At 42.1% G+C, this 23,438-nt stretch overlaps 1 protein-coding gene across 2 annotated transcripts in view; it reads left to right on the forward strand.

Moving 5' to 3' along the window:
* The window catches only part of ago3a (argonaute RISC catalytic component 3a), a 35,809-nt gene that overhangs the window by 850 nt on the left and 11,521 nt on the right, over positions 1–23,438 (forward strand). Inside the window, exons 2-15 of one of the 2 annotated variants that reach the window (XM_079691835.1) lie at positions 11,071–11,239; positions 11,837–11,957; positions 12,224–12,432; positions 13,308–13,444; positions 15,718–15,852; positions 16,007–16,094; positions 16,691–16,838; positions 17,016–17,135; positions 18,690–18,833; positions 19,728–19,861; positions 21,183–21,367; positions 21,778–21,937; positions 22,157–22,247; positions 22,337–22,531. In XM_079691835.1, the coding sequence (XP_079547961.1) occupies positions 11,071–11,239; positions 11,837–11,957; positions 12,224–12,432; positions 13,308–13,444; positions 15,718–15,852; positions 16,007–16,094; positions 16,691–16,838; positions 17,016–17,135; positions 18,690–18,833; positions 19,728–19,861; positions 21,183–21,367; positions 21,778–21,937; positions 22,157–22,247; positions 22,337–22,531 (2,036 nt within the window). The remainder of the gene's footprint in view (positions 1–11,070; positions 11,240–11,836; positions 11,958–12,223; positions 12,433–13,307; positions 13,445–15,717; positions 15,853–16,006; positions 16,095–16,690; positions 16,839–17,015; positions 17,136–18,689; positions 18,834–19,727; positions 19,862–21,182; positions 21,368–21,777; positions 21,938–22,156; positions 22,248–22,336; positions 22,532–23,438) is intronic. The other variant, XM_079691836.1, reaches the window with a different exon arrangement.

The following is a 23,438-nucleotide window of genomic DNA, read 5'->3' on the forward strand; positions in this document are numbered from 1 at the left end:
AGTAACGGTACTCGTTATGCTGAGTGGCCCATTTCAGAATAATGTATATTATAGGCTATGTTTAGATTATAATTATTTATGCATTCAATTGGAGCATTTTTTGATAACTTGTATATTGCAGGGTAGCTTGTGGATTCACTCCATGTGTAACTAAAGTCATATTTAAAGGTGGATTATATATCACATAATTGATCAAAATCTGCAAAGTAACTAAAGGTATTAAATACATCTACTGGAGTAAAAGTACACTATTTACCCCTTAAATGTATTGGAGTAGAAGTACAATGTAGCAAAACATGTCCCTCAAAATTGTACTTAAGTGCAGTACTTGAGTAATACTTAGTTTCCTTACACCACTGGTTGCATGTGCGAATGGAAGTTACATTGCATGGATAAGATGAGACGCCGGTAGGATGGAGGATGTACTTGACCGACTGTCAGCCTCTGCTTTTAATTAGCCTACAAATGAGTCACAGCTAGTGAATAACTATTACCACCATGCAAGAAGAAATACAAATTATTTGAACTAGAAAGTAAAGTATGTGGCTGTTACAAAACATTTATAAGACATTTCTGAAGGGTACTGAGGAGTTTTCTGTCTTATTCACTGTAACTCATTAACATCATCATCAGCCAGTTGTGTGGGATTCATCAAACAGTTGCGTGGTTAAGCCTGGTATTTCTCTGGAAGACACCCACACTAATAAGTTGTTTCATAGTTTAAGACGCCTATAGTGAATAATGAGATGTTTTGTTCAGCCTAAAATGAGCAGGGATAGTCACCTAAGAAGTTCTGCCAGTGGGATACTTAATGTCCTTTCATGCCCCCAGCTTTTTTAGTCACCCAATGACCCCAGACTGACCTCGATGTATCTAGCAGTATCCTTTTCTCACAACACCTTCAGTCTGATACCTGTCTTGCTGCACTCCCTTTTTTTGTGCATAAAACATTTAGCCCATGCTGTTATCTATTTCCTTAAGAGTGAGTAGGTAGTAAGTGTTTCCTTAAGAACATTGACAGGCTGACTTTTATTGGTTTTGGTACCAATAACATGTAAGCTTAACCTTTTTAAAGTCTGCAAAACCTTGTAATCTCAGCAAGCCTTGCAAGTTCCTGTTTGGTCCAGGTGATAAAAAAGAAATATCAATCCAGGCCATGGCCAGTAAATAGTTTCTTTCTTGATCATAGTAGTAGTTAAACAGTCCGAACGGACTGGCTTTGTCTCAGCTATAACGGAAGCTTTCCACTTATGTGACCATAAACTGAATGCCAGGTACTCTCGATCAGCCAGTGACACATGATACATCAGGTGGATCTTAAAGCACCCCCTCCTCCTGTAAAGGAGATCCCTCTCTGGTGTCTCATTAGTGTGTCTGCTCCTCTCAGTTGGGACACTTCCAATGTCCGTAGCATAAGGGAACTGAAGGTGTTTTCCCAGAAGCCATGCACCTACTGTTACTAAAGCAGTTATGTGTCAGTGTATGGGCAGGTGTGTGTGTACTCTTTGTACTCTTTATGGTAAATATTTGTATTGGTTTTCTCAGTTTTTTAACAAAAGCAAGTGATACAGATTCAGTAAATATATATACACACATGCTGACAAATCAAAATCTTCCTTTCAATCCCACCACTCTCCCACCCACCTTATTTTAAAATAATTCACTGATTACTCAAGTTGTGTAAACTTCGACTATACCCACTATGCTATCACTCATCATTAGTGTTTTGTTGTTTGCTTGCATCAAAGTGTTCCACGGGATTTCATATATAGTATAGTTCCAGTCAGTGTTAAATGTGTAAGGAGTGTCTTTGATGCGTTCACTTTGGAGGACATTAGTGTATTAATACAGTCCGACAGATGCATGTTCTGTTAACTGTGTGGCTTGTCCATGTGGCTCCCTGCAGGGCCTTGGCAGTGTGTGTTGGTTCACAATCAGATATCACTAACCACCACAGGCCAACCAGTGAGTCCCATGTCTGGATGAATGATTAAAAGGGGGCCCTCCATTGAGTTGTGTGAGAAAATGCAAATTGATTGCACAGCCCGCCTAGAAACAGACAGTCACTCTCTTCCCCTGTAGTATTTCTGAGCAGCAGCACATGTGGCATTAAAACCACGGCTTTTGAGAGCTTAGCAGTAGATATATAATGAGTGAAAGGCTTTCGAGCCTTAAGCAAATCAAATCCATTTTGATGTGCTAACCCTCGGGTATGCCCACAGACTGTTAGTCACTTGATCTTGATGTGATGTTACATTATGGCTGAGTTTCAATGCTAGAAGTAGCTAGAAATGTCAAATAATGGCATTGCAGTACGGTCGTATTGTGGGAAAAGGATATAGCCAAAATGTCGATCTATTCTTTTAATTAAATCTTGGTTCTCATCTTCCATTAGAGCAGTATGGATGGGTGACCTGGGACAATGGACTGTACAACAGCCTAGGTTCTTATCATTAGAGCCTTTTTCTGATGAACTTATTATGAGATGCAGCTTACTGGAAGACAAAATGGCAGATACAGTACAGCAGCCGCCCGCCTTCACCTTCTGTCACACTACACTTCGTAAGCAGGTGGGATTTGAGTTGTCAGGAGACGACTCAGTTTAGTATTAGTATGGCTTTGCAGCCCATTAACAAAACACTTAAGAGAATGGTACTTTTTACTGGAGGGTAACAAGCTTAGTTTCGGTTTGTTTGTCCCATTGATGTCTTACTCGCGTTCTTCGGCTAGTCTCCCTCCCGAATTCTTTGCCCCCTTTTTTCTCACACTCCCGTGTTTCCCGCTCTTTTTTTTTCTGTTACCACCTCCCCCTTTCCCTGCCTTGGTTACTGCCGCTATTTCCCTCTGTGCCTCAGTGGGAAACGTTGTCCTCTCTGTCACTCTGCTTGTAGACCGGTTCTCTGTGGGTTTTGTGCAGACAGTGGGGTCCGCTTTAAGGGAGGGCTAAGCACTTGATTTGCAGTCTCTCTCCATAATACTTAGTCCTTTCAAGCAGCCCGTTGACAATAGACAACCCCCATCCTCAACCCCAGCCAACCATAAGGTCTAACCATTGGCATATTGTTGTAGGTCTCTATGGAGAATTCAGTTTGCCGCTGCTCTTTAGGTTCATTGTATGAAAGAGAAACGTACCCTTGCCTTTATTGTACTCCAGACAATTAAATACCCTTCATACTATTATTCACACTTTGAGTATTTTAATGTGTTATGCTGTTTTCCTTCAGATCACATGTTTGTAATATAGGATCTGGTAAATGTCGGCAATACAATTCTATAAATCAGACAAGTTCAGTAATGAGCAGGTCCGATATCATTGGTAAACAAGTGGGTTGCCCCCTTTTTTCCTTCCTTGTCTCTCTTGGTGTGTGTAAGGAAGATGTGCATTCGAGTTGCATTGCCACTAAATGTTGTTTCCAATATGGCGCCAAAATGTAACTTCAGAAAGTGCTGTCTGATTGAACAGATCTGTAATAAATCCTGTGGCCCCGTGTGTGTGGAGTATATCTGAGGAACTTTTAAAGTCCCTCAGAAAGTCTTTAATTATGAATTGGTGTAGTAGACTAAAAACTCTGGCTGACACATGCTGATGTCAGAGTGTGTGGCTGACTCCTACCAGTGGGCTGGGTGGAGGGTGGACACAGGGGTAGTCAAAGGATGGAGTGAGTGTGTTGGAGTAGAGGGGGATACAGAGGGGTGTGTTGCGGAGGAGGAGGAGGAGGAAGAAGGCTGGGTGTTGTGATGTGTCACATAGATTTGAAGCCAGAGCTGCCAGACCACCCCCTCCTCCTGCTTTTCCTCTTCCTGAGTTCTGTTTTTGGGGGAACTGCAAAATGCTCATTTGAGGGGGGAGGTTATGGACAGGAAGAGAGGGACTTGGAGGGGGACGTTTTGTCGGGGAGCTCAGTCAGACAGGGGTCTTTCTTGTTATTTAGTCCTGGCAGGGGGAAATATTTCAAATATATATTCCTAATTCTGAACAGTCTTAAAATGAGGATTGTTAAAATATGGTCCAATAGCAACTTCATGTTCCCACGTTTAAAGGACCAGTCATTTCAGCAGTTTTCACCTCATAATTAAAGGTATATTGTAAATAATTCAAGAGTTTGACTTATAATTACATTGGAACCCTGTTTTTACTCCTGTGTTTAGAAGACACTGTTTTAACAGCATCAACATTTAAAGCAGAAAGAAACATGCAAGTGTCCTCGTTGTTTTCCTTTTCCAACAATCTACCAAAACATGAATCAGACAATCTTTTTGCAGAAAACAGTTGCACTTTGCCACGCCATTAGCACTTCATTTGGCAACACCATCTCATTTCAAACCATGTGTCCATCTTTGAATCTGGTTCGTCTCTCCTCCAATCAGATTGTAAGCTCTTCTGTATCTAAACAGTCTATACAAACTTTGAAACATTAGCATTAACAGTGAAACAATTATAAGGAAAATACTGTAGTCCAATTAAAACTGGATTCATCAAGGACTCGGCAGAGAATCAGACAAAATGTGTAAGAAGCCGAATGCCTTATTTTTAGTCACACAAGCAACAAAAGTGAAATAGTAACCTCCATTGTCTTATGGTCGTTGATATAGTGTAGGTAGAAGATTTCTCCAAACATTCAGAAGTAAATATGGCTCATTTCCACTCTTTCTAACTTAACATGTTACAAATGAGATATTCTTGTTAAGATGTTGACACAACAGTTGCTATAATCCAAGTATTACCTTAAAGTAATACCTTGTTTGGCTTCTAGTTAATTTATTAGAGCGCATGTAAACTCTAAGAGTAAAAGCAGTCTTCCTCCCCAAGTCAACAACTCCTGGCTCCTGTCCACCGTTCCACTCAGTTCAACAAGACTGGAGGACAGAAGGCTCTATTTAACCTGCTCACTTTAACAGAACCTGTGCTTTATGTGTATCCCTCCATCCTCTACCTGTGTCAGTCACAGTCATCATTCCACGTCAGATCAGCTTCTCTTCACAGATCATTCCTAACCCCCTCTAAATCCCCCCACCTACAGAGAGAAAATATATCTCCACTTGTTCGTTTCATACAGTCTATCACTCAGGCTCAGGTATTTCCTGAGATGGATTTCAACATTTGTGCATGTTGTTGTGACTGACCAGGCCTCCATCAGCCTGTCAGTGTGTGGCTGGCTGCTTGTGTTTACCTATGACAGAGGTTTCATTGACTCCCACGGGTGCCGGGAAAACTCTCTTTTCTGTTTGATTACGGGAGGGTGGAGTCTGACCATGCGGGGCTTGTATCAGTCCTTCTTCGCCCGCTATCTGTGTACGTCTGTGCATGTCTGTGTGTTTCTAAGTCATGCCCGCTGTGACTGACGCCATTGTGCCTCGCTACTGAGCACTGCTCCTACAGCTCAGACCTCTCTGCATTAGAAACACAAGAGCTATATTGTGTATGAGTATGTTTGTGTGTGGGCCTGTATATGCGTGGACATGAGCACTCGTTAGCAGCGTGGACATGGGGGTGGATGTGGCCCAGAGGGGACGCAGGCACTGGATGTCAGCCTGACTTTTCTCACTATCCAGCAGCTCTGGCTCTCGGCCCACTGTGTACAGTGTGACTGTGTTGCAAAGCTGCAGAGTTGGAACGAGTTCACATTGCTGAGATGTTTCTCCATGCTAAGAAAGGCCACACAATTATTGGTGTGTTGTGAAGCCGAATGTTTATTTATTCCATGTGCACAATTGAGGTGTCTCACTTGAATGGGATCAGTCAGCTTTGTTTAATTATTAAATTCAACCCTTGTGCTCGCCACACGTTATCCATTGAAACCACGGATACAGCTAATTTGATTTTACTGGCTGGTGGATTGGTCCTCATATGACTTACACATAGTGTTAAGTGTTAGAGAAGAGAATAAGACTCACTTACTTCCTTTAAATGTAATTATATGAAACTGCATCTGGATACATTTGAACCAATTCAGATCCATACTGACACTGATGCTTATTATAAATAGACTACAGAGATGTAACGACACAGACACACATTCTAAAGCAAACTGAAGCTGTGTGTTTAGCAAATGAAATAGCACGAGTGTTTTGAGCATATTGGGCATACTGTTGGACAGCAGGAAGGTGGAGTATATTGCAGGACTCATAGGAGTGGTTTGAGAAGTCTCTATGGGTGTTTTGATACTGTATTACTGCAGTTAAACCATGTTGCTATTGGAGTACAGTGTACGGGACATACATTCAAACTGACCACACCCCAGCGTCTGTTCTCTGAAAGAAGAAACTATCAACATGTAAGAGCTACCTTTCACGCTCACAGGATTAAAGCATAATAAAACCATAGTTTTACTTGGTATATATTACCTATACAGTTTGTATAATATTGGCAACATTCAAATGTTTCATTGTATTACATGCTATCTATCATCATTAAGAAATATATAGAATTAACTATAAATATTTTAGCCACATTGCTAGTCTGACTCTGCTTACATATCTCAAACTGACAAACTAGCTAACTGTACTAGTTGTCTTTAATTCCCCTTTATTGCTGGTGGCAGTAGGTAAATACAGGACCAACTTACTCAATCTGCAAAGGCTTTGGACTCTCCCACTGAATCACCCCTCTCTGACCCCCTAGCTCTTGCCCACGGAGAACACATTTGTTATGTCTGTTTGAGCAGGGAACAGAGCCAGACAGTTTCCAAGAAGTTCAGATAAGAGGGAGGTATCTGATTTGTTGCTCGATGATCAGCATCCGATTGGCTATTCAGAAAAAGCTGCAGAACACATCTGTGTGACATGCATAGTTCATCTTAATATCACTGCCTGTTCCCTGCCCATGTGTACGACATTGAAGTGATCACAGATTGGTCTGTAGTAGGGTTGCCAGAAACTGACCATGATCAAAATCGATTATTCGGCAGCCCTGGCGAATAATAATCGGTTATTCGAACATTTCTGTAGGTCTCTGTGTTGTGGTGAGATACCGAAACAAAAGCAAAAAAGGTCTTTGTTCTAACTGTAAGATCCTGTTATTGCTACTGTACTTCATCCACTACTGAATCCAGAAGCATGGACTCAAGGACGCTCCGCTGTGCGTTTCTCACTTGGTGGTGGCTCTGTGAATCATGCTGAATGCTAGCCAGTTGTGAGAGGCAGATGGAAAACACCAACCCTGCCCTCTCTCTAATCCTGCCACTCCCTGCTATCCTCCTCCTACTTAATAATAATAATAATAATAATAGATTTAATTTGTTGGCGCTTTTACAGGTGCTCAAAGATGCTTTACAGATAATAGTGAAGAGAAAAGAAAAGAGAAGAAAGGAACAACAAATAAATATATAGTTAAAAGTTAAAGTCAAATAATTCAAAAACAATCTCACATGAAAAGCCAGATTGAAGAGGTGAGTTTTTGTGAGTTTTTTGAAGGTGGTGAGGTCGGTGGGGGAGGGGGCAGCAACGGAGAAGGCTCTGTTCCCCCAGGTCCGGTGATTGGTGCGGGTGGGGATGGATAGGAGGTTGGCTTCTGATGAGCGGAGGCAGCTGGAAGGGGTGTGGTGGTGCAGCAGGTCTGTGAGGTAGGGGGGGGGGCTGATTGTTGAGGGCTTTGTGAGTAATGAGGAGGACTTTGAAGTGGATTCTTTGACGGACGGGGAGCCAGTGGAGGTTCTGGAGGATGGGAATGATGTGGTCTCGGGAGCGGGTGTGGGTGAGGAGGAGGCGGGCAGCAGAGTTCTGGATATGTTGGAGTTTATTGAGGAGGCTGGATGGCATGCCATAGAGGATGCTATTGCAGTAGTCGAGTCGTGAAGTGATGATTACTTGTCCACTTCTCCAGGATCTCCAGAAAAAGAAGTGCTCTCAGAACCAGAGAACCATCTTGAAGTTTTTATCAAGGGCTTCCTGAGTGAGCCTTGGGGGGAAATGAATTAGGAGAGATCACAATCTTTGGTAGACAAGTTTATTTCTGGCTTAATAAAGATTTAGCAGAATATCTGTCTTTCTTCTTTTTGTCACCGTGTGTGTGTGAAATGAGGCTTACCTCACTACTTTCACTGAGGGCCCCATTGGAATTACCATTACAAAAGTTTGTGTGCACTTAGTTCAGTGTGAGAGGGACAGCCGTGGCAGGAATTCCAGACTTCCCTCTCTTTTTCCCCGTTTTATCCCAGCAAGTTATTTCAAACACGAGGCCTGAACCCTCCAACAACCCCGTTAGCCTCCGCTCCACAGCCCACCATCGGAGAAACTGAAAAAAAAGAGTCGGGCAGAGAGTAAAAACTTCCAAAGCCGGACTGTAAACAACAGTGTTGCTCATGTTTTCTGCTTTTACCTCACAGAAGGTTTCTGTTCTGTTTAGGATGTTTTTTGATGAGCTTCCCCCTCAGCAGAGCCCCTAACCCCAACATCACCCACACATGTGAGTCTATGAGTCAAATCGGTGATGAATCACTCAGCCATGACTCTCATTTATCAATGACACATTTGGGCCGGTCTTTTAGTCGAGAATAGAGAATGGCACTGCTGAAAAGAAAGGAGACGAAAAAAACCCCACCAAGGTAGCTGGAACTTCCAACTTGAAAGTAGGCTTAAAAATAAACATTTTCCAGGCAATAACATGAGTTTCATCTAAAGTTTTGTGTTAAAAAACGATATCTAAATGCTTAATATCATCCAAACAGAGTATTGGCACGTCAGAATAGTCATTTTCCTTCTTTAAGTGTGAAGTGGAAGGCAAGCCTCAGCAGCCATATAAATAGCTCTGACATGAGAGGGCCACATTATAGAGCTCACTGTTTCTGGATCAAAGTAACTCATGTCTGGCACAGCTTATGGTCTGTGTGCATCTGCAGTAAATCCGTTTTTTTCTTGAAATATGCAAACTGAGTAATCCAATAAGTAGATTATATTTTCTGTTGCGAGTAGCACTACAGAGTAGGGATAATGTGTTCTCATGTTTAGAGCCCATACTTTGCGTCTTTGTTGTTCAATCTTTTGAAGTATTACCCCTCAAAGCTGCATTGTGTTGTGTTTAACTTAAAGGGGACCTATCATGCAAAATGCACTTTTGTACGTCTTTTATACATGAATATGTGTCCCCGGTGTGTCAGGGAACTCACCAAGTGTCAGAAAACACAACCCTCTCGCTTGTCCTCCATACCCAAATCTCTAAAAAAGGGGCTGCAACGGATCTGAGAAAGACTGATACAGATTTGAAATATCTCATCTAAAAACAACTTCACAGACATGTTTTATAAAGGTATCGGCCCTACAATATATTATTCAAATATAGCATGATAGGTCCACTTTAATTTAGATGGTAGGGCCTACAATTAGGGATGTCCCGATCACCTTTTTTTGCTCCCGATCCGATTCCGATTACTTGATTTTGACAATTTGCCGATACCGATTTTTCCCGATCCGATCTTTATGCAATACATTAAGAGAAAAAAAAGCCTTCAAGTTGTCCCTTAAGGTTATTTTTTTATTTAAATTGGATATTTTATCCAACATGGATATAGCTTCTTTCTTTCACAGCAGCATTGGATCAGTTCAGTTGTGCAGCATTGGATCAAAACAAAATAAAGCTTTCAGTACTCGTTAGCTTACTGCTACAATTAGACACTGCGCCCTGCCCACTCTGTTGCCAGATTTGAGAGAAATAAGCAACCAGGTCTATGAAGACAAGCCCCAAAGAAGCAACACATACATGATGTTCTGTAATTTGAAACCAAAACTAAGGCCTCAGGATGACTTTAAGACTTGAACATGGTCATTTTTGTTTTGTAACATTGAATACATAATTTAAAAAAAAGTATTAAAAAAAAAAAAAAATCCCGATCCCCGATTTTTTTTCTCCCGATTCCGATCTTTTGAAAATCACGTGATCGGCTCCGATCCCCGATCACGTGATCGGATCGGGACATCTCTACCTACAATAGATGGATTTGTGTACAAAAATGAAGTGACAGGTTGTGTTGCTGAGTTTAGTGAACGGCATTCATGCGGGATGACTTGAGGTACCTACACAAAGGATTTCTGTATTTCTGTAGAGATTTGAGGCCTATAATATGTGCTTCTCAGCCTTTTGTTCGTTTTGCCCGTTATTTTATTTCTTGGAGAAGGAAAATAGTTTAGTTGTATATTACAAAGAATCAATTTTCCTTGGTTAAACAAACCACACTACACAGTCAGGAGTAAACACATCCTTTATTGGTCTATTGTAGAACTATTCTCAAGGAAAGTGGTTTGTAGTTTATTTTTCAAGGTTGATAATTATGCCATCATTTTTGCTTGCTGGTCCTCAATGACAGAACATTGTTAACATAGAGGTTAGATTATCTGAAATGTGAGTCATTTTCACATCTGTCATCTAAGAAGGCCTCTTTTTTTGCTCCACCACAGTGATATTAAATGTTTTTAGTTGTAATTCTCTATGAAAAGTCACATTTTTGGCCTTGTATCATTTTAGCGTGACACTGATAATGGTAGGTATTTTGAATTGCAGGATGGCTGTCATCACATTTGATTAGTCTTTTATCATTAATGCATTTTATCACATTCGAAGCTGCTTCATTAACCAATCAATGTACCTTCTGATACAGTTTTTAGTAATATGTGTTATGTCCATGTGCCTAACAGTTGGTGCTCCATAAACTCATGCATATGTAGTTTTACGTGTGGGAAAGTGCAGTTTCATTGAAAGTTTATTAATTGTGCAATCTCCACCATCAAGCACCTTTTACCTTGTTACAGTGCGTGTGGTTTTAACCATCTAATGCTTCTTAAATCACGACATCTGGTTTCCCTTTTTTATGTCTACCAAGCCCAACAAATAATATTTGTTCCTTCTAAATAGTACATGTTCCTTTTAAGCATCCTGTTTAATTCTGGGAAATTAAATAATTTATATTAAACTTTGAGTTTCAGAAGTAATGTACATTTAAATATACAAACTGATAAAGATGGTTATCTGTTATGAGCCACTGTCGATGTTGGGAATCTGCTCGGGACATACATCTAGCACATCCTCTGATCTAAACCTGTTTCCTTTTCACTTATCCTCCACTCTTTGTTCTCCTCCAGCCGTTGGGGCCCAGTCCCTGTTCGCCATGCCTCGGCGGCCTGGCTTTGGCACCATGGGGAAGCCCATCAAGCTGCTGGCCAACTGCTTCCAGGTGGATATCCCCAAGATGGATGTCTACCTCTACGAGGTGGACATCACACCTGACAAGTGCCCCCGGAGAGTCAACAGGTAGGCTGGAATCATATATTTGAAAGTTTTCCTACACCTTTCTCCGATACAATATTTACATTTAGAAACTATTAAATGATATCCAATTAAAGCATGTTGCAAACAGTGAGCACACAGCGTCTTTCCAAAAGGAAGATGGCTGTTGATGGACTCATGAATATTGTTTGGGTTGAATCTGTGACCTTTTAATTAAAAAATCCCAGTAATGATTTGTTTAATAATCTTTAATTTGACAGTTTAAACATGTAATCATTGTACTGCCAACAGTATGACTAACAATCACTGTGTGTGTGTGTGTGTGTGTGTGTGTGTGTGTGTGTGTGTGTGTGTGTGTGTGTGTGTGTGTGTGTGTGTGTGTGTGTGTGTGTGTGTGTGTGTGTGTGTGTGTGTGTGTGTGTGTGTGTGTGTGTGTGTGTGTGTGTGTGTGTGTGTGTGTGTGTGTGTGTGTGTGTGTGTGTGTGTGTGTGTGTGTGTGTGTGTGTGTGTGTGTGTGTGTGTGTGTGTGTGTGTGTGTGTGTGTGTGTGTGTGTGTGTGTGTGTGTGTGTGTGTGTGTGTGTGTGTGTGTGTGTGTGTGTGTGTGTGTGTGTGTGTGTCAGGGAGGTGGTCGACTCAATGGTAAAGCATTTTAAGGTGACAATCTTTGGGGATCGCAGGCCAGTCTATGATGGGAAGAGGAGCCTGTACACAGCCAACCCACTGCCTGTGGCTCCTGCAGGGGTGAGCTGGAAAAAAAGTCACACAAACAAGTCTTTTCAGTACAAGCTGAATGTAAACCATATGTGTTATTAAGTGTACACCCAAGCACACACTCTTAACAACTCACCGTTTATTGAATCAAAACAAACCTGCAGTATATCACACGTGCCATGCATACATACAACACATGCACATCTTTCACAGACACTGCTTTAAACCCATGTTCACCAAATGCACCGCCTTACCTCACCTTCTTTGTGCTGTCTCACCCTCTCCCCTCCTCTCAGGTGGACCTGGATGTCACTCTACCAGGTGAGGGAGGCAAAGATCGCCCCTTCAAAGTGTCCATCAAGTTTGCGTCTCTGGTCAGCTGGCACATGCTCCACGAGGTGCTGACCGGCCGCTGCATGCCTGAGCCCCTGGAACTGGACAAGCCCATCAGCACCAACCCGGTGCACGCAGTGGACGTGGTGCTGCGACACCTGCCCTCCATGAAGTGAGCTGTTTGACTTTACCCATGCTTTCATAAAGGTTAAGACTCAGGTTAACTCTTGTAATGACAGCTACACGCCTAAATAGACCCTTTTTTTGTAAAGTAATTGTGAGATCATGTTAAAGAATTTGAACAGAACCAGTCCAAGAAAACTGTCCGGTTATCCTTCCCTGATCTCTCTCCACCTTCCTTTTCAGTCAGCAAACATAAAGTCAAAGATGGAGAGCACATTGTAAAACCGGATCCCTCTGATATTCGTTGTACATACTATATATTTGTTTTGTCATAGCGGCACTAATATCAGCACTGTGATCCCAACGGAAATCAAACCCAGCTTATACGGGTTCTCACGAAGCGCCAATTTCTGACCTCGTACCATCTTCCACTCGATATCACTTTCCTAAGCCCCAGCAAGAGCACGGTCGAACCCGATATCATCAGCGCTTTAATGAAAGTCTGTTTCAGAGCATTATTAAAAAGTGGTTACAGCGACACCTTTCATTTAGCCCTGCTCTCGGACATTATTGCTTTACAATGGCATCAGGACACATTGTAAGTCCAGGATTCAACAAGAAAAATGTAGCCCCTGTATCTTTATTAATGTCTCTCCTGGGCAGAGTAATAGGAGGTGGAGGGGCCCAGGCAGTGTCTCCACCTCTCATTTCACTCGTGTAGTTTCAGGCCATATTGAAAATGTCTCACTGTTTAAACACATATTGACCTACATTCACAATTCAGGATGTTTGAACTAACCTTACATTTCCTTTCTCCTTTCATCCGCCCTCCCCTCCCTGCCCCATATTCCTTTTTTGTCCTTTTTTCACATTCTTTTCTATCTCTTTTCCCTTTGCTTATGATTGCTATTTTTCTCCATCCAGGTACACTCCGGTGGGTCGCTCCTTCTTCTCGGCTCCTGAGGGCTATGACCATCCCCTGGGAGGTGGGAGGGAGGTTTGGTTTGGTTTCCATCAATCTGTGCGCCCTGCCATGTGGAAGATGATGCTTAACATTGATGGTGAGAACCAAATTCCACCTTGCATGAATGTTGCTCTGCCGGGCCTACAATATTGCCTGCTAGCTATAAACAAGACTTGGAAAACAAAAGCTTTATTGCCTTCTGCCTACAGCAAATAAATAAAATATAAAGACAAATTCACTTTATTTTCTCTGTAATCCAATCTTTGTTTAAAAACGATTTATTCTCTTGTAGAGCCACAGAGAGAGAGCTTTCTCTGCTCCCCTTTCAAAGCTTTGGAAATAACATTTTAATCATTTAACAGATGGCTTAGAATGCCATGGAGCCTCAAGGATACAGGCTATTTATTCTTTTACAGATTTACGCACACACAATTAACTTTCAGGGATGTTATGTTTGAAAATATTGAACATAATTCTAACGTAACAATATTAAACTTAATAGAAAGTAGAAGGCTATTTCTATTGAAATGAATGAGGTGATCATGCTTTGCCTTCACCAGGCCGGCTAAGGTGCTGTGCCAACTCAATCACTTTTTCATGAAGCAGCTAATCTATGGGCATACTACAAAACATATATCAAAGATCTACCTTCATTTGCATTGTCTGTAAAGGCTGTTGAACAACTTTAGCTTGACATGATAATGGCATTGCTCCATCCCTGACATCACATGTTTTTTTTAGTTGACCAATATGTTCGAAAAGAGACAATTTAGCTTGCTGAGAAATGTTTTGGAAAACAAATGGAAAAGTAAAAGATTACATTTGATAATTGGCTTTAGTGCTGGGGTAGTGTTGGTAGAGAAGCTGTGTTTGATGACCTGGAATAGTGAGCAAGAATTTCAATCCGTTATTATGTTTGAAAATAAGTGGCAAAAAAGGCAAATGGAGAGTGTGTTTTGCCATAAGCAAACTGCAGGAGGTTGTTGGAGAGTCTCTGCTGACAAGATGGATGGATGTGTGTGTGTGTGTGTGTGTGTGTGTGTGTGTGTGTGTGTGTGTGTGTGTGTGTGTGTGTGTGTGTGTGTGTGTGTGTGTGTGTGTGTGTGTGTGTGTGTGTGTGTGTGTGTGTGTGTGTGTGTGTGTGTGTGTGTGTGTGTGTGTGTGTGTGTGTGTGTGTGTGTGTGTGTGTGTGTGTGTGTGTGTGTGTGTGTGTGTGTGTGTGTGTGTGGCCTGGGTCAGGGGGGCAGCTGTGTGTGAAGCATTTCCTTGAGACAGCTTTTGTTTTGCTCAAAGTCTTTGAAGCCTCTGTCTCTATTTGAATTTTTCCCTCTCTTATTTCCTCTTTGTCTCATTTTCCCGCCCTGTCATTCCTCGAAGTCAGTTGGTCGGCTGCTCCAGTCTGTTGTCTGCTCTCCAGCAACAAACTGGAACTCAAAGTGTTTAGATGGCATATGGTTTTCTGGAACTGCAATGCAAGCCAACACGCCTATTTAATGTGCACTAACAAACACTGCTTCCCACGCTTAGCTTCAGAGGTGATCAAAAGCGCATATAATTGTTATATACCTTTTTCCATTTTAACATTTGCAAGAATAACTCATTCTCATTCGAACACTGAAATGAAACCACAATGCGTGGAAAGGACGATCATCTGCCTCAAGGATGTGCGCTTGTCGTGCTTTCATCAAACACCACGTCAGAGAGGTGTCTTTCGTCACAACAAGGCAGCCACATTATTGGTCAACAACAGCACCCCTCTCCCTTAACTGCTACATTTTGGTTTTCTTTTGATCATGCTGTTAGTTATGTCATACCTTTCCCCCGGGATTTAGATTTCTCTCTGATATCTTGCTTTTCCGCCTCGCCTATCATATACATTTTTTTCCCCATGCCTCAGTTTTTCCATTTATCAAGAGATAGTATCTTGTCAGAACAAAGGGAGCCTGTCTATTTGAGAATTGCAGAATCTACATACAGATTTTGTGCTGCATGAACTGCACTTCCTGTGTTCAATGTTCCTGCTCTTTATTTAACATAGTGTGCTGATTACACAAACACTGTGATGAGCCTCTTAATGAGCTTCATAATAATTGCAGATTCAAGAAGATATATTCCTCCCTCCGTGATGATTTGCTTTGTTTTCGAGGTTTGACTTTGTTACTCGAAGCTGTGTTTGGGGTTTGTTTTGATAAAATGTAGAGACCAGGGCTTTTTAAAGAGTTATAAACAGTTGAAAAGTGTTCCTGCAGTGGTTAAGTCAGCTTTTACTTTCAAATTCACCTACAATGTTTGACAGTTATTTTTTTACTACATCAAATAACAAAAATAAATGACTGTTTCTCTCTATTTTTATTTCTTTTTGATTTGCAGTGTCCGCCACTGCCTTCTACAAGGCTCAGCCAGTCATCCAGTTCATGTGTGAAGTGCTGGACATCCACAACATAGACGAGCAGCCTCGCCCTCTCACAGACTCGCACCGGGTCAAATTCACCAAAGAAATTAAAGGTAAGTGTAAAATGCATGAATTGTATAAAAGTGCATTACTTGTGTGTGGGGTAGAGATGGAGAGTTTGAGCGAAAACAGAGACAGCACATGTCGCAGCAAATCACAAAGAAACACCTTCCTAGTGCTACTCCAACACTCTGTGATATTCACTAGGTCTGAAGGTGGAGGTGACGCACTGTGGAACCATGCGGAGGAAGTACCGCGTCTGCAACGTGACCCGTCGGCCTGCTAGCCATCAAACGTGAGTCAGCCTCCGGGTGGGCGAGGGAACGCCTCTGGGCGGAGTGTGGGGATGGGATGGGGCCGGGGAGCACGCACACGTGCACACACACACACACACACACACACACACACACACACGCACACGCACACGCACACACCACAGAGGATGCGATCACAAATTCATCACCAAATAAACCATTAACTGCTGACTCATCTCACAACAATGCGGTGAATCTTAGTCATCCAATCGTGAAGCAGCTGCTGTGTGCGGCTGCTGACCTTCAGTGAGTCTTAACAACCCTGAGTATTATACCTCGCTGTGTGTTATCCTATCAATGCTGTTGCGTCACCGTATTGCCATCAGAAAGGATGCATTTATAGCAAACAGGTCTCTCTTCATCACTGCTTACCTTAGATGGTGTTGTTTGTTCAACATGTTTTACTGACTTTAGCTTGATATATTCTCCATCAATTCATTACAAATATTGCAGCTTCAAGTTCAACTAATAACTATGAGTGGGCACCCTAATTGTACTATATATTTAATAATAAATCGGATCCAGTTGCCCTCATCTCTGGTGTAGGTTTTGACCCGAGTTGCTCTTTTCTCTGCAGGTTCCCTCTACAGTTGGAAAATGGTCAGACTGTAGAGCGCACTGTAGCCCAGTACTTCAGGGAGAAGTACAGCCTGCAGCTCAAGTACCCACATTTGCCCTGTCTACAAGTGGGCCAGGAGCAGAAGCACACCTACCTGCCCCTGGAGGTGAGAGAAGAACATTTGCTATTCCTCGTTTTTATGGGTTTCGCTCAGGTATGCCTGGGAGCTGGGTATCATTCAGCTGAATGAACAAGATGCACATACATACAAAGCTTAAGCATTTCTAGACGGTCTTTTGCTGGCTTATTAATACGTAAAACGATATTCCCCTATTTTGTGTAGGTGTGTAACATTGTAGCAGGTCAACGATGCATCAAGAAGCTGACAGATAATCAGACCTCCACGATGATCAAAGCCACGGCTCGCTCTGCGCCCGACAGACAGGAGGAGATCAGCAGGCTGGTGAGTATCCCTCCACACACACGCTGTTTCTGCACGTGTAAGTAGCAGTGTAGAACTTTAGGAAACATTCAGCTAATACTGTAGGAAAGTTAAGATGGGAGAGCTGGTTTTCACACTTATTTAAAGGCTAAATTTCTCAATGAGCGGAGAATTGCAAAAATGTGTATGATTAAGATAATTACCAATATGTTTTGTATCTCCTCACAGAAAATGGAACACAAAAACAAATAGCGTTTTATAAAGTCACATTTTCCCACTAAAATGTTTCTAGTGGGCAGAACGTCTTCTTCTCCTGTACAGTGCGCTGATCATACACCAATATTCAAGTAGTTTAGGTTATAGTGCCTACTGTATGGTGGAAAGTACAATCCTTTGTTGGTTCAGACACAGCCAGAGACAAAACACTGCCTGGATGGCTGCTGCGTTGCTAAGCTTGTTATCACTTGGTTGCCATGCTGCTCATCTTGATGTCAAATGACTTGTTTTGTAATCACCTCTTCCAGATTCTCATTTTATATTGTTAACAGAGGCTCGTCTGCCTGCTTGTCATTGCATTTGGCAATTACAAGACAGCCCTACCCAGGGTGAACAGAATACCAGAGTGGTAATGGCTTAATGTGTGAGGCTGCTACAGTGTCTGCAGCGCGTCGTTTAGAGAAAGATTGACAGCCTGCACACCGCCTCTGGCCACCATCAGATTAACAAATCAAATGTAGTATGCCGTTAACTTACTAAACCACATCTCCCTATCTCTTCCCTGAAAAGTCTCTGGACTTGCTTACAGGAAATCATTGCAGACAGCAGCGTGTTGGCGTTTTCATTTAGATGGCTTGAAACTGTCAGGGCAGTGTGGGCGGAACAGCAGAGAGACAGTAGAAAAAACAAAAAGAGAAATAGGTCCTAGATGTCAGAACTATAAACTGAATTCAGAGTAAATCCAAATACCATTGGACATCTTGAAAGCTTGAAGTCATTTAGGATTAGGGTGCTGACATTTAGTGATAAATCACCAATTTCCATTCCATTTGTCCTACAGTATGCACTGCAGAAGAAGCATGAAAGAAAAACAATACCCATGCAAACACAAGCAATGCCTCATTAGTGTCACACTGACGCATAATCATAATGTGTATTTTAAACAATGGCGGCACAGAGGCAAGCTGTAGTGATTAAATATGTTTAATAAAATAAGTGCTGCCCTGCAATCTCTCTCAAGAGCTGTGTTAGCTTGTCATAAATTAAACAGAAGGAAAAAAAACATACTTTATCAGTCTAGCTGATGCTGTTGGAGGAATATTTTGACTTTTTGTGACTTTTCAATAAATAATTGTTCTTCTCTTTTAACTCTCAGCAAGAAAGCAAAAAAAAGTATTTCCCATAATGTCAAACTATTCCTTAAACCAAAACTAGCCACAATGAGTGAGCACGTATCGGACATTTCACTAGACCAAATGAGTTTATAATGTATACCTCTCAGCACTGCAGTGTTCCGTACTCCTGCTGTATACCCCGGCCTGACCCTGAGTCCCATTTTCCCGCCTCTTTTCCCTGCAGGTGCGCAGTGCCAACTACGAGGCAGACCCCTTTGTGCAGGAGTTCCAGTTCAAGGTTCGCGACGAGATGGCCCAAGTGACGGGGCGAGTGCTACCTGCCCCTATGCTGCAATATGGCGGCAGGGTGAGCACAGAGCACTTTATGGTACCCTTCCTTTAAATCACGCTCATTATCTCTGTTTGTCTGACACGCTCTCCCCTCACTTAGCTTTTGCTCCACTGTCTCTGAGGGGAACTAACACACTGGCTTCTGTTTGTGCTTCATGGTGTCACTCTTTTTCTTTGTGTGGCTGAGTCTCAGTAGTGCACCTTTTTATAAAATATTGAGGAGCTTCCTATAAGAATTATTTTTAAATCATTTTTTACGAAACGTATTTCTCTCTGTAAGAATAACTATTATGAATAAAAAAATAGAATACCCAAATCATAATTGAATAGCTTATAAAGTAGATCCGTCTTAGCAATGTTAATTTTCCTTAAACATTTTTGCATTAGGAAGCATTTTACTGAGACTGAACCACAGTGTTGATTAACATCTGTCTGTGTATGTTATCTGAGGAGACACACCTTTACTGTACTGTTATACCTTAGGACGTGTGCATTAGTGAGAACTATAACATCTTTGCTACAGTATAACACTGTGCTGTGCACGATGCACACACCAAGTATCATCTTGCACCATTATAGATTCACTCACATAGTGCATCCCTTTGCTCTCCAATTAAATGTAACTTGATTATATTTTTGATTGAATCAGTAAGTGAGTTGTGTCTCCAGCACAAATCGTTTTTTGCATGTTTCTTTGACTGACATGTTTCCTTTCTTTTGTATGAAAATGAGTGTTAATACATTTTGGTATGGATGAAGAGTGTGTATGGGTTCTGTGGGATTTCAGAAAGTAATAGTGTGTTTGTGTGTGTACAGAATGGAAGTGAGTACACACTGTTTGTCCAAGCGTGAGTGTGTATGAACAGTGCGGATATGAGTGTTTGCCCACATAATCACGAGTACATGTGGTGAGACTGCAATGTTGTTTCAGAACCGCACTGTAGCCACGCCCAGCCACGGGGTGTGGGACATGAGAGGGAAGCAGTTCCACACCGGGGTGGAGATCAAGATGTGGGCCATCGCCTGCTTCGCCACACAGAGGCAGTGTCGCGAAGAAATACTCAAGTAGGATTATTTGCAAATGTTTTTTTCTTTTTTTTTAAGAATTTAAAAATCCCTTTCTGAGATTGTGTTGTCTCTGTGCGTGCAGTTTAAAAAAAAAAACTTTTAATTTATTCCACAAATATATAACATACATGGAGATATTCATAACAAATCACACCCGCCTAGGTTTAAAGTCCACTCAAATGTACACGTTATTGCTCACATACACATACATACATACATTACCCCTTTCCTTCCAAGTCTTGGCAAATTACACATAAATAGAGACATTCATTTAAATTCTCTGACCTTTGCGTGGGTAGTCGGTACAGACAGGCATGCTTACAAATCCGGAACAGGTGCTAGTTGTGCGTGCAGTTTTTAAAGACATTCTTAGTGTAATATTCCAATGAGTTACCTATTTCTCATTGATCTTAATGTAAGAGTTTATTTTGTGTGTGTATTTGTGCCTTAAAGGTCGGGTAGGTAGGTTTGAGAAACCGGCTCGAGATACACTTTTTGTTATATTCCATGGAATGCTCTTAACATCCCGATGGCAATGAATATCTGAAGTGCTTTGACAAAAAATCCATAAAGAAATGTCATCTGTGGAAGCCGTGGTACTGTAAAAAGCACGACCAATCATCTGAGCCGGCCCAGCTAAAATAACTGGATGGCCTACCTGCCTGTCAGCCTTCCATCTGTGCACAAACTTATCTGGTGCCCTCATTGGTCATGTGCGCGTTCGTGTGTGTGTTGGAGGAGGGGCTCTGTAAGGAAGTCTGAAGGAAGGGAGAGATTTTTTTTTTTCCGGCTGTGTATTTTCAAATTCTAGCGCACTCGAGCTGGTTTCTCCATTCTTACCTACCCTACCTTTTAAGAGATTGTAATCTAGCATAATTTTCTATATTCTCTTTAAAATGATAAATTAAAGAATGGGAGCATGTCTTCAATCAGCAGCTGCACAGCCTTACATTCCTTTATTATTATTATTATTATTATTATTATTATAATAATTTGATAAGAGTTATTTTCATTGATAGTCCCTGGCTAGATTAAAAACATCCGTACTGTAAAAACTGCAAACGGCTTTTTGCTGCATGGAAATTGCAATTATGCACAAAATGTTAAACTTTACTTAAGAAAACTTTATTATGTCAAACATCATTGATATACCATTTGCTATTAAACAAAGAACCATATTTTATTTTGCGCTGACAACATTTCGGCATGTGCTCATTCATATGTTGTCCACCGAACAGACCCAAGCTAGTGTTTTGACTTTCACTCAGTTCACTCTCCACTCTCCACCCTGACCTCCTGCTTCTTCCTCCTCCTGTAGGGGTTTCACAGACCAGCTGCGTAAAATCTCTAAGGATGCTGGGATGCCCATTCAGGGTCAGCCATGTTTCTGTAAATACGCCCAGGGAGCGGACAGCGTGGAGCCCATGTTCAGACACCTGAAGAACACATACGCCGGACTGCAGCTCATCATCGTCATTCTGCCCGGAAAGACTCCTGTCTATGGTCAGAAAACTGCTGGAAATAAATATCCTATCAGAGCCCAGAGATATGCTTGTGGTTAGCACTGTGTGGAAAAACGAATGCAATTCTAGGAGTGCTGATGCAGCGACAGAGCCATATTGAGAAGTGTACTTGACGGTCTATTAAACATACATTCCTTCCACATCATATATTATATTATTTCTGTCTTTTTCTATTTTTCTCTGACTGCACATGCCCTTTTTTATTCATAAATCCTACAGTCTTCCCAGGTGACTGCTCTCTCATATCTTTAATAATTAACTATAATCATGAGCCTCCCTGACTCGCCATTTTTTTTGCACTAATATCAACATTGTTGCTACTTTTGCAAGAAGGACATTCTTTTAAAACTGCTTTTGTTTCTGATGCCCACTCTTTAAACCCACCCACAGCGGAGGTAAAGCGCGTTGGGGACACCCTCCTGGGCATGGCCACGCAGTGCGTCCAGGTGAAGAACGTGGTGAAGACGTCTCCTCAGACCCTCTCCAACCTCTGCCTCAAGATCAACGTGAAGCTGGGAGGCATCAACAACATCCTGGTGCCTCACCAACGGTCAGTCATGCTCCGTTTTATCCTCACTGCTCTACGGTAGTGATGCAGGCTTTAAATCATTTCATGGAGCTTGGTAAATGGTCTGACATTTGTAGACACCTGAAAGAAAACCCCACACGCACCATAGCAATAGATGACTTTACCATGCAAAGAAGCACTCTAAATATTGTCCTATAACTCATTTGAATGAATGTCTTCGATATGTTTCTCTATCAACAGACCATCAGTGTTTCAGCAGCCAGTCATCTTCCTGGGAGCAGATGTCACACACCCTCCTGCTGGAGATGGGAAGAAGCCTTCAATTGCAGCAGTGAGTTTTTATCTCTAATTTCCACCTGAGCTTGAATTGATTGACTCTTGATTGACCCCCTGCAATCCCTCACCAACCCCCTCTTCCAGGTGGTAGGCAGTATGGACGCTCACCCCAGCAGATACTGTGCCACAGTGCGAGTCCAGAGGCCCAGGCAGGAGGTGATCCAGGACCTGGCCTCCATGGTGCGGGAGCTGCTCATCCAGTTCTACAAGTCCACTCGCTACAAGCCCACCAGGATCATTTTCTACAGGGATGGAGTTTCAGAAGGCCAGTTCAGACAGGTCAGCTCCCAGTGTCTCTCTCAGTTCTCTTCAATAGGCGCTTTCACACCAGAGTACTTTTCCCAGTATAGTTCCGATATAGTTCCGAAAATGTGCGTTCACACCAAAAAAATCTGGAACTAGAACTTAGTTCAAGAGAACCTTTTCATCCCCTTTTCCGTCCCTGCTAGAGAGCAGGTATTTTTGTGGGAGAAAAAGGTTCCCATTTCTGATTGGCTGGGCGAATTGCAAACCACACCCCGTAAAACTCCCAAAAAGTTTTGTGAAGCTGCCATTTTATTTGCTGGCATTAGCATTATTAGCATTAGCCCCGCGCGCCAACAGAGAGAGACTAATTTATGGCAATACAAAATAAAACATGGGAGCGGTGGAGATGAGGAGGTGTCGGCGTTCTGGCGATTTACTCGGAAGGCTTCAGTAGAAGCTGCTGGGAGTCCCAGCAGCTTCTACTGAAGCCAGTCCCCAACTCCAGGGACTTCCGGCCGGGGACTTCGGATGGCAGTATACGCCGTGAAGTTGTTTCCGGCCTGCCAGTAAACCCAAAGCAGAAGAAGAAGAAGTGACGTCAGCGGCTTCATTTGCCTAATCCTCCCTCAGGGAATTTATTCCGGTGTGAATCTATATATACAGTCTATGGTGTGAACGCGATCTGCTCTTTAGTTCACTTAGTACGGCAAAGTAGGCGCTTTCACACCAAGTACCAAGTAGTTCATCAGAACTCTTTACAGGGTTCTTGCGGTCATTCAAAACCTGGAAAAGTCATGGAAATTCAAAATGCTAATTCCAGGCCCTGGAAAAGTTATGGAAAACAATATTTTTCCGAAAGTTTTGGAAAAGTCATGGAAATGTAACTAAAGTTGCATCAAATATAATTTATATTTTATCTAATCGCGGAAATAGTAATACT

This window comes from Notothenia rossii, assembly GCF_949606895.1.
Source record: "Notothenia rossii genome assembly, chromosome: 7".
Classification (NCBI taxonomy): domain Eukaryota; kingdom Metazoa; phylum Chordata; class Actinopteri; order Perciformes; family Nototheniidae; genus Notothenia; species Notothenia rossii.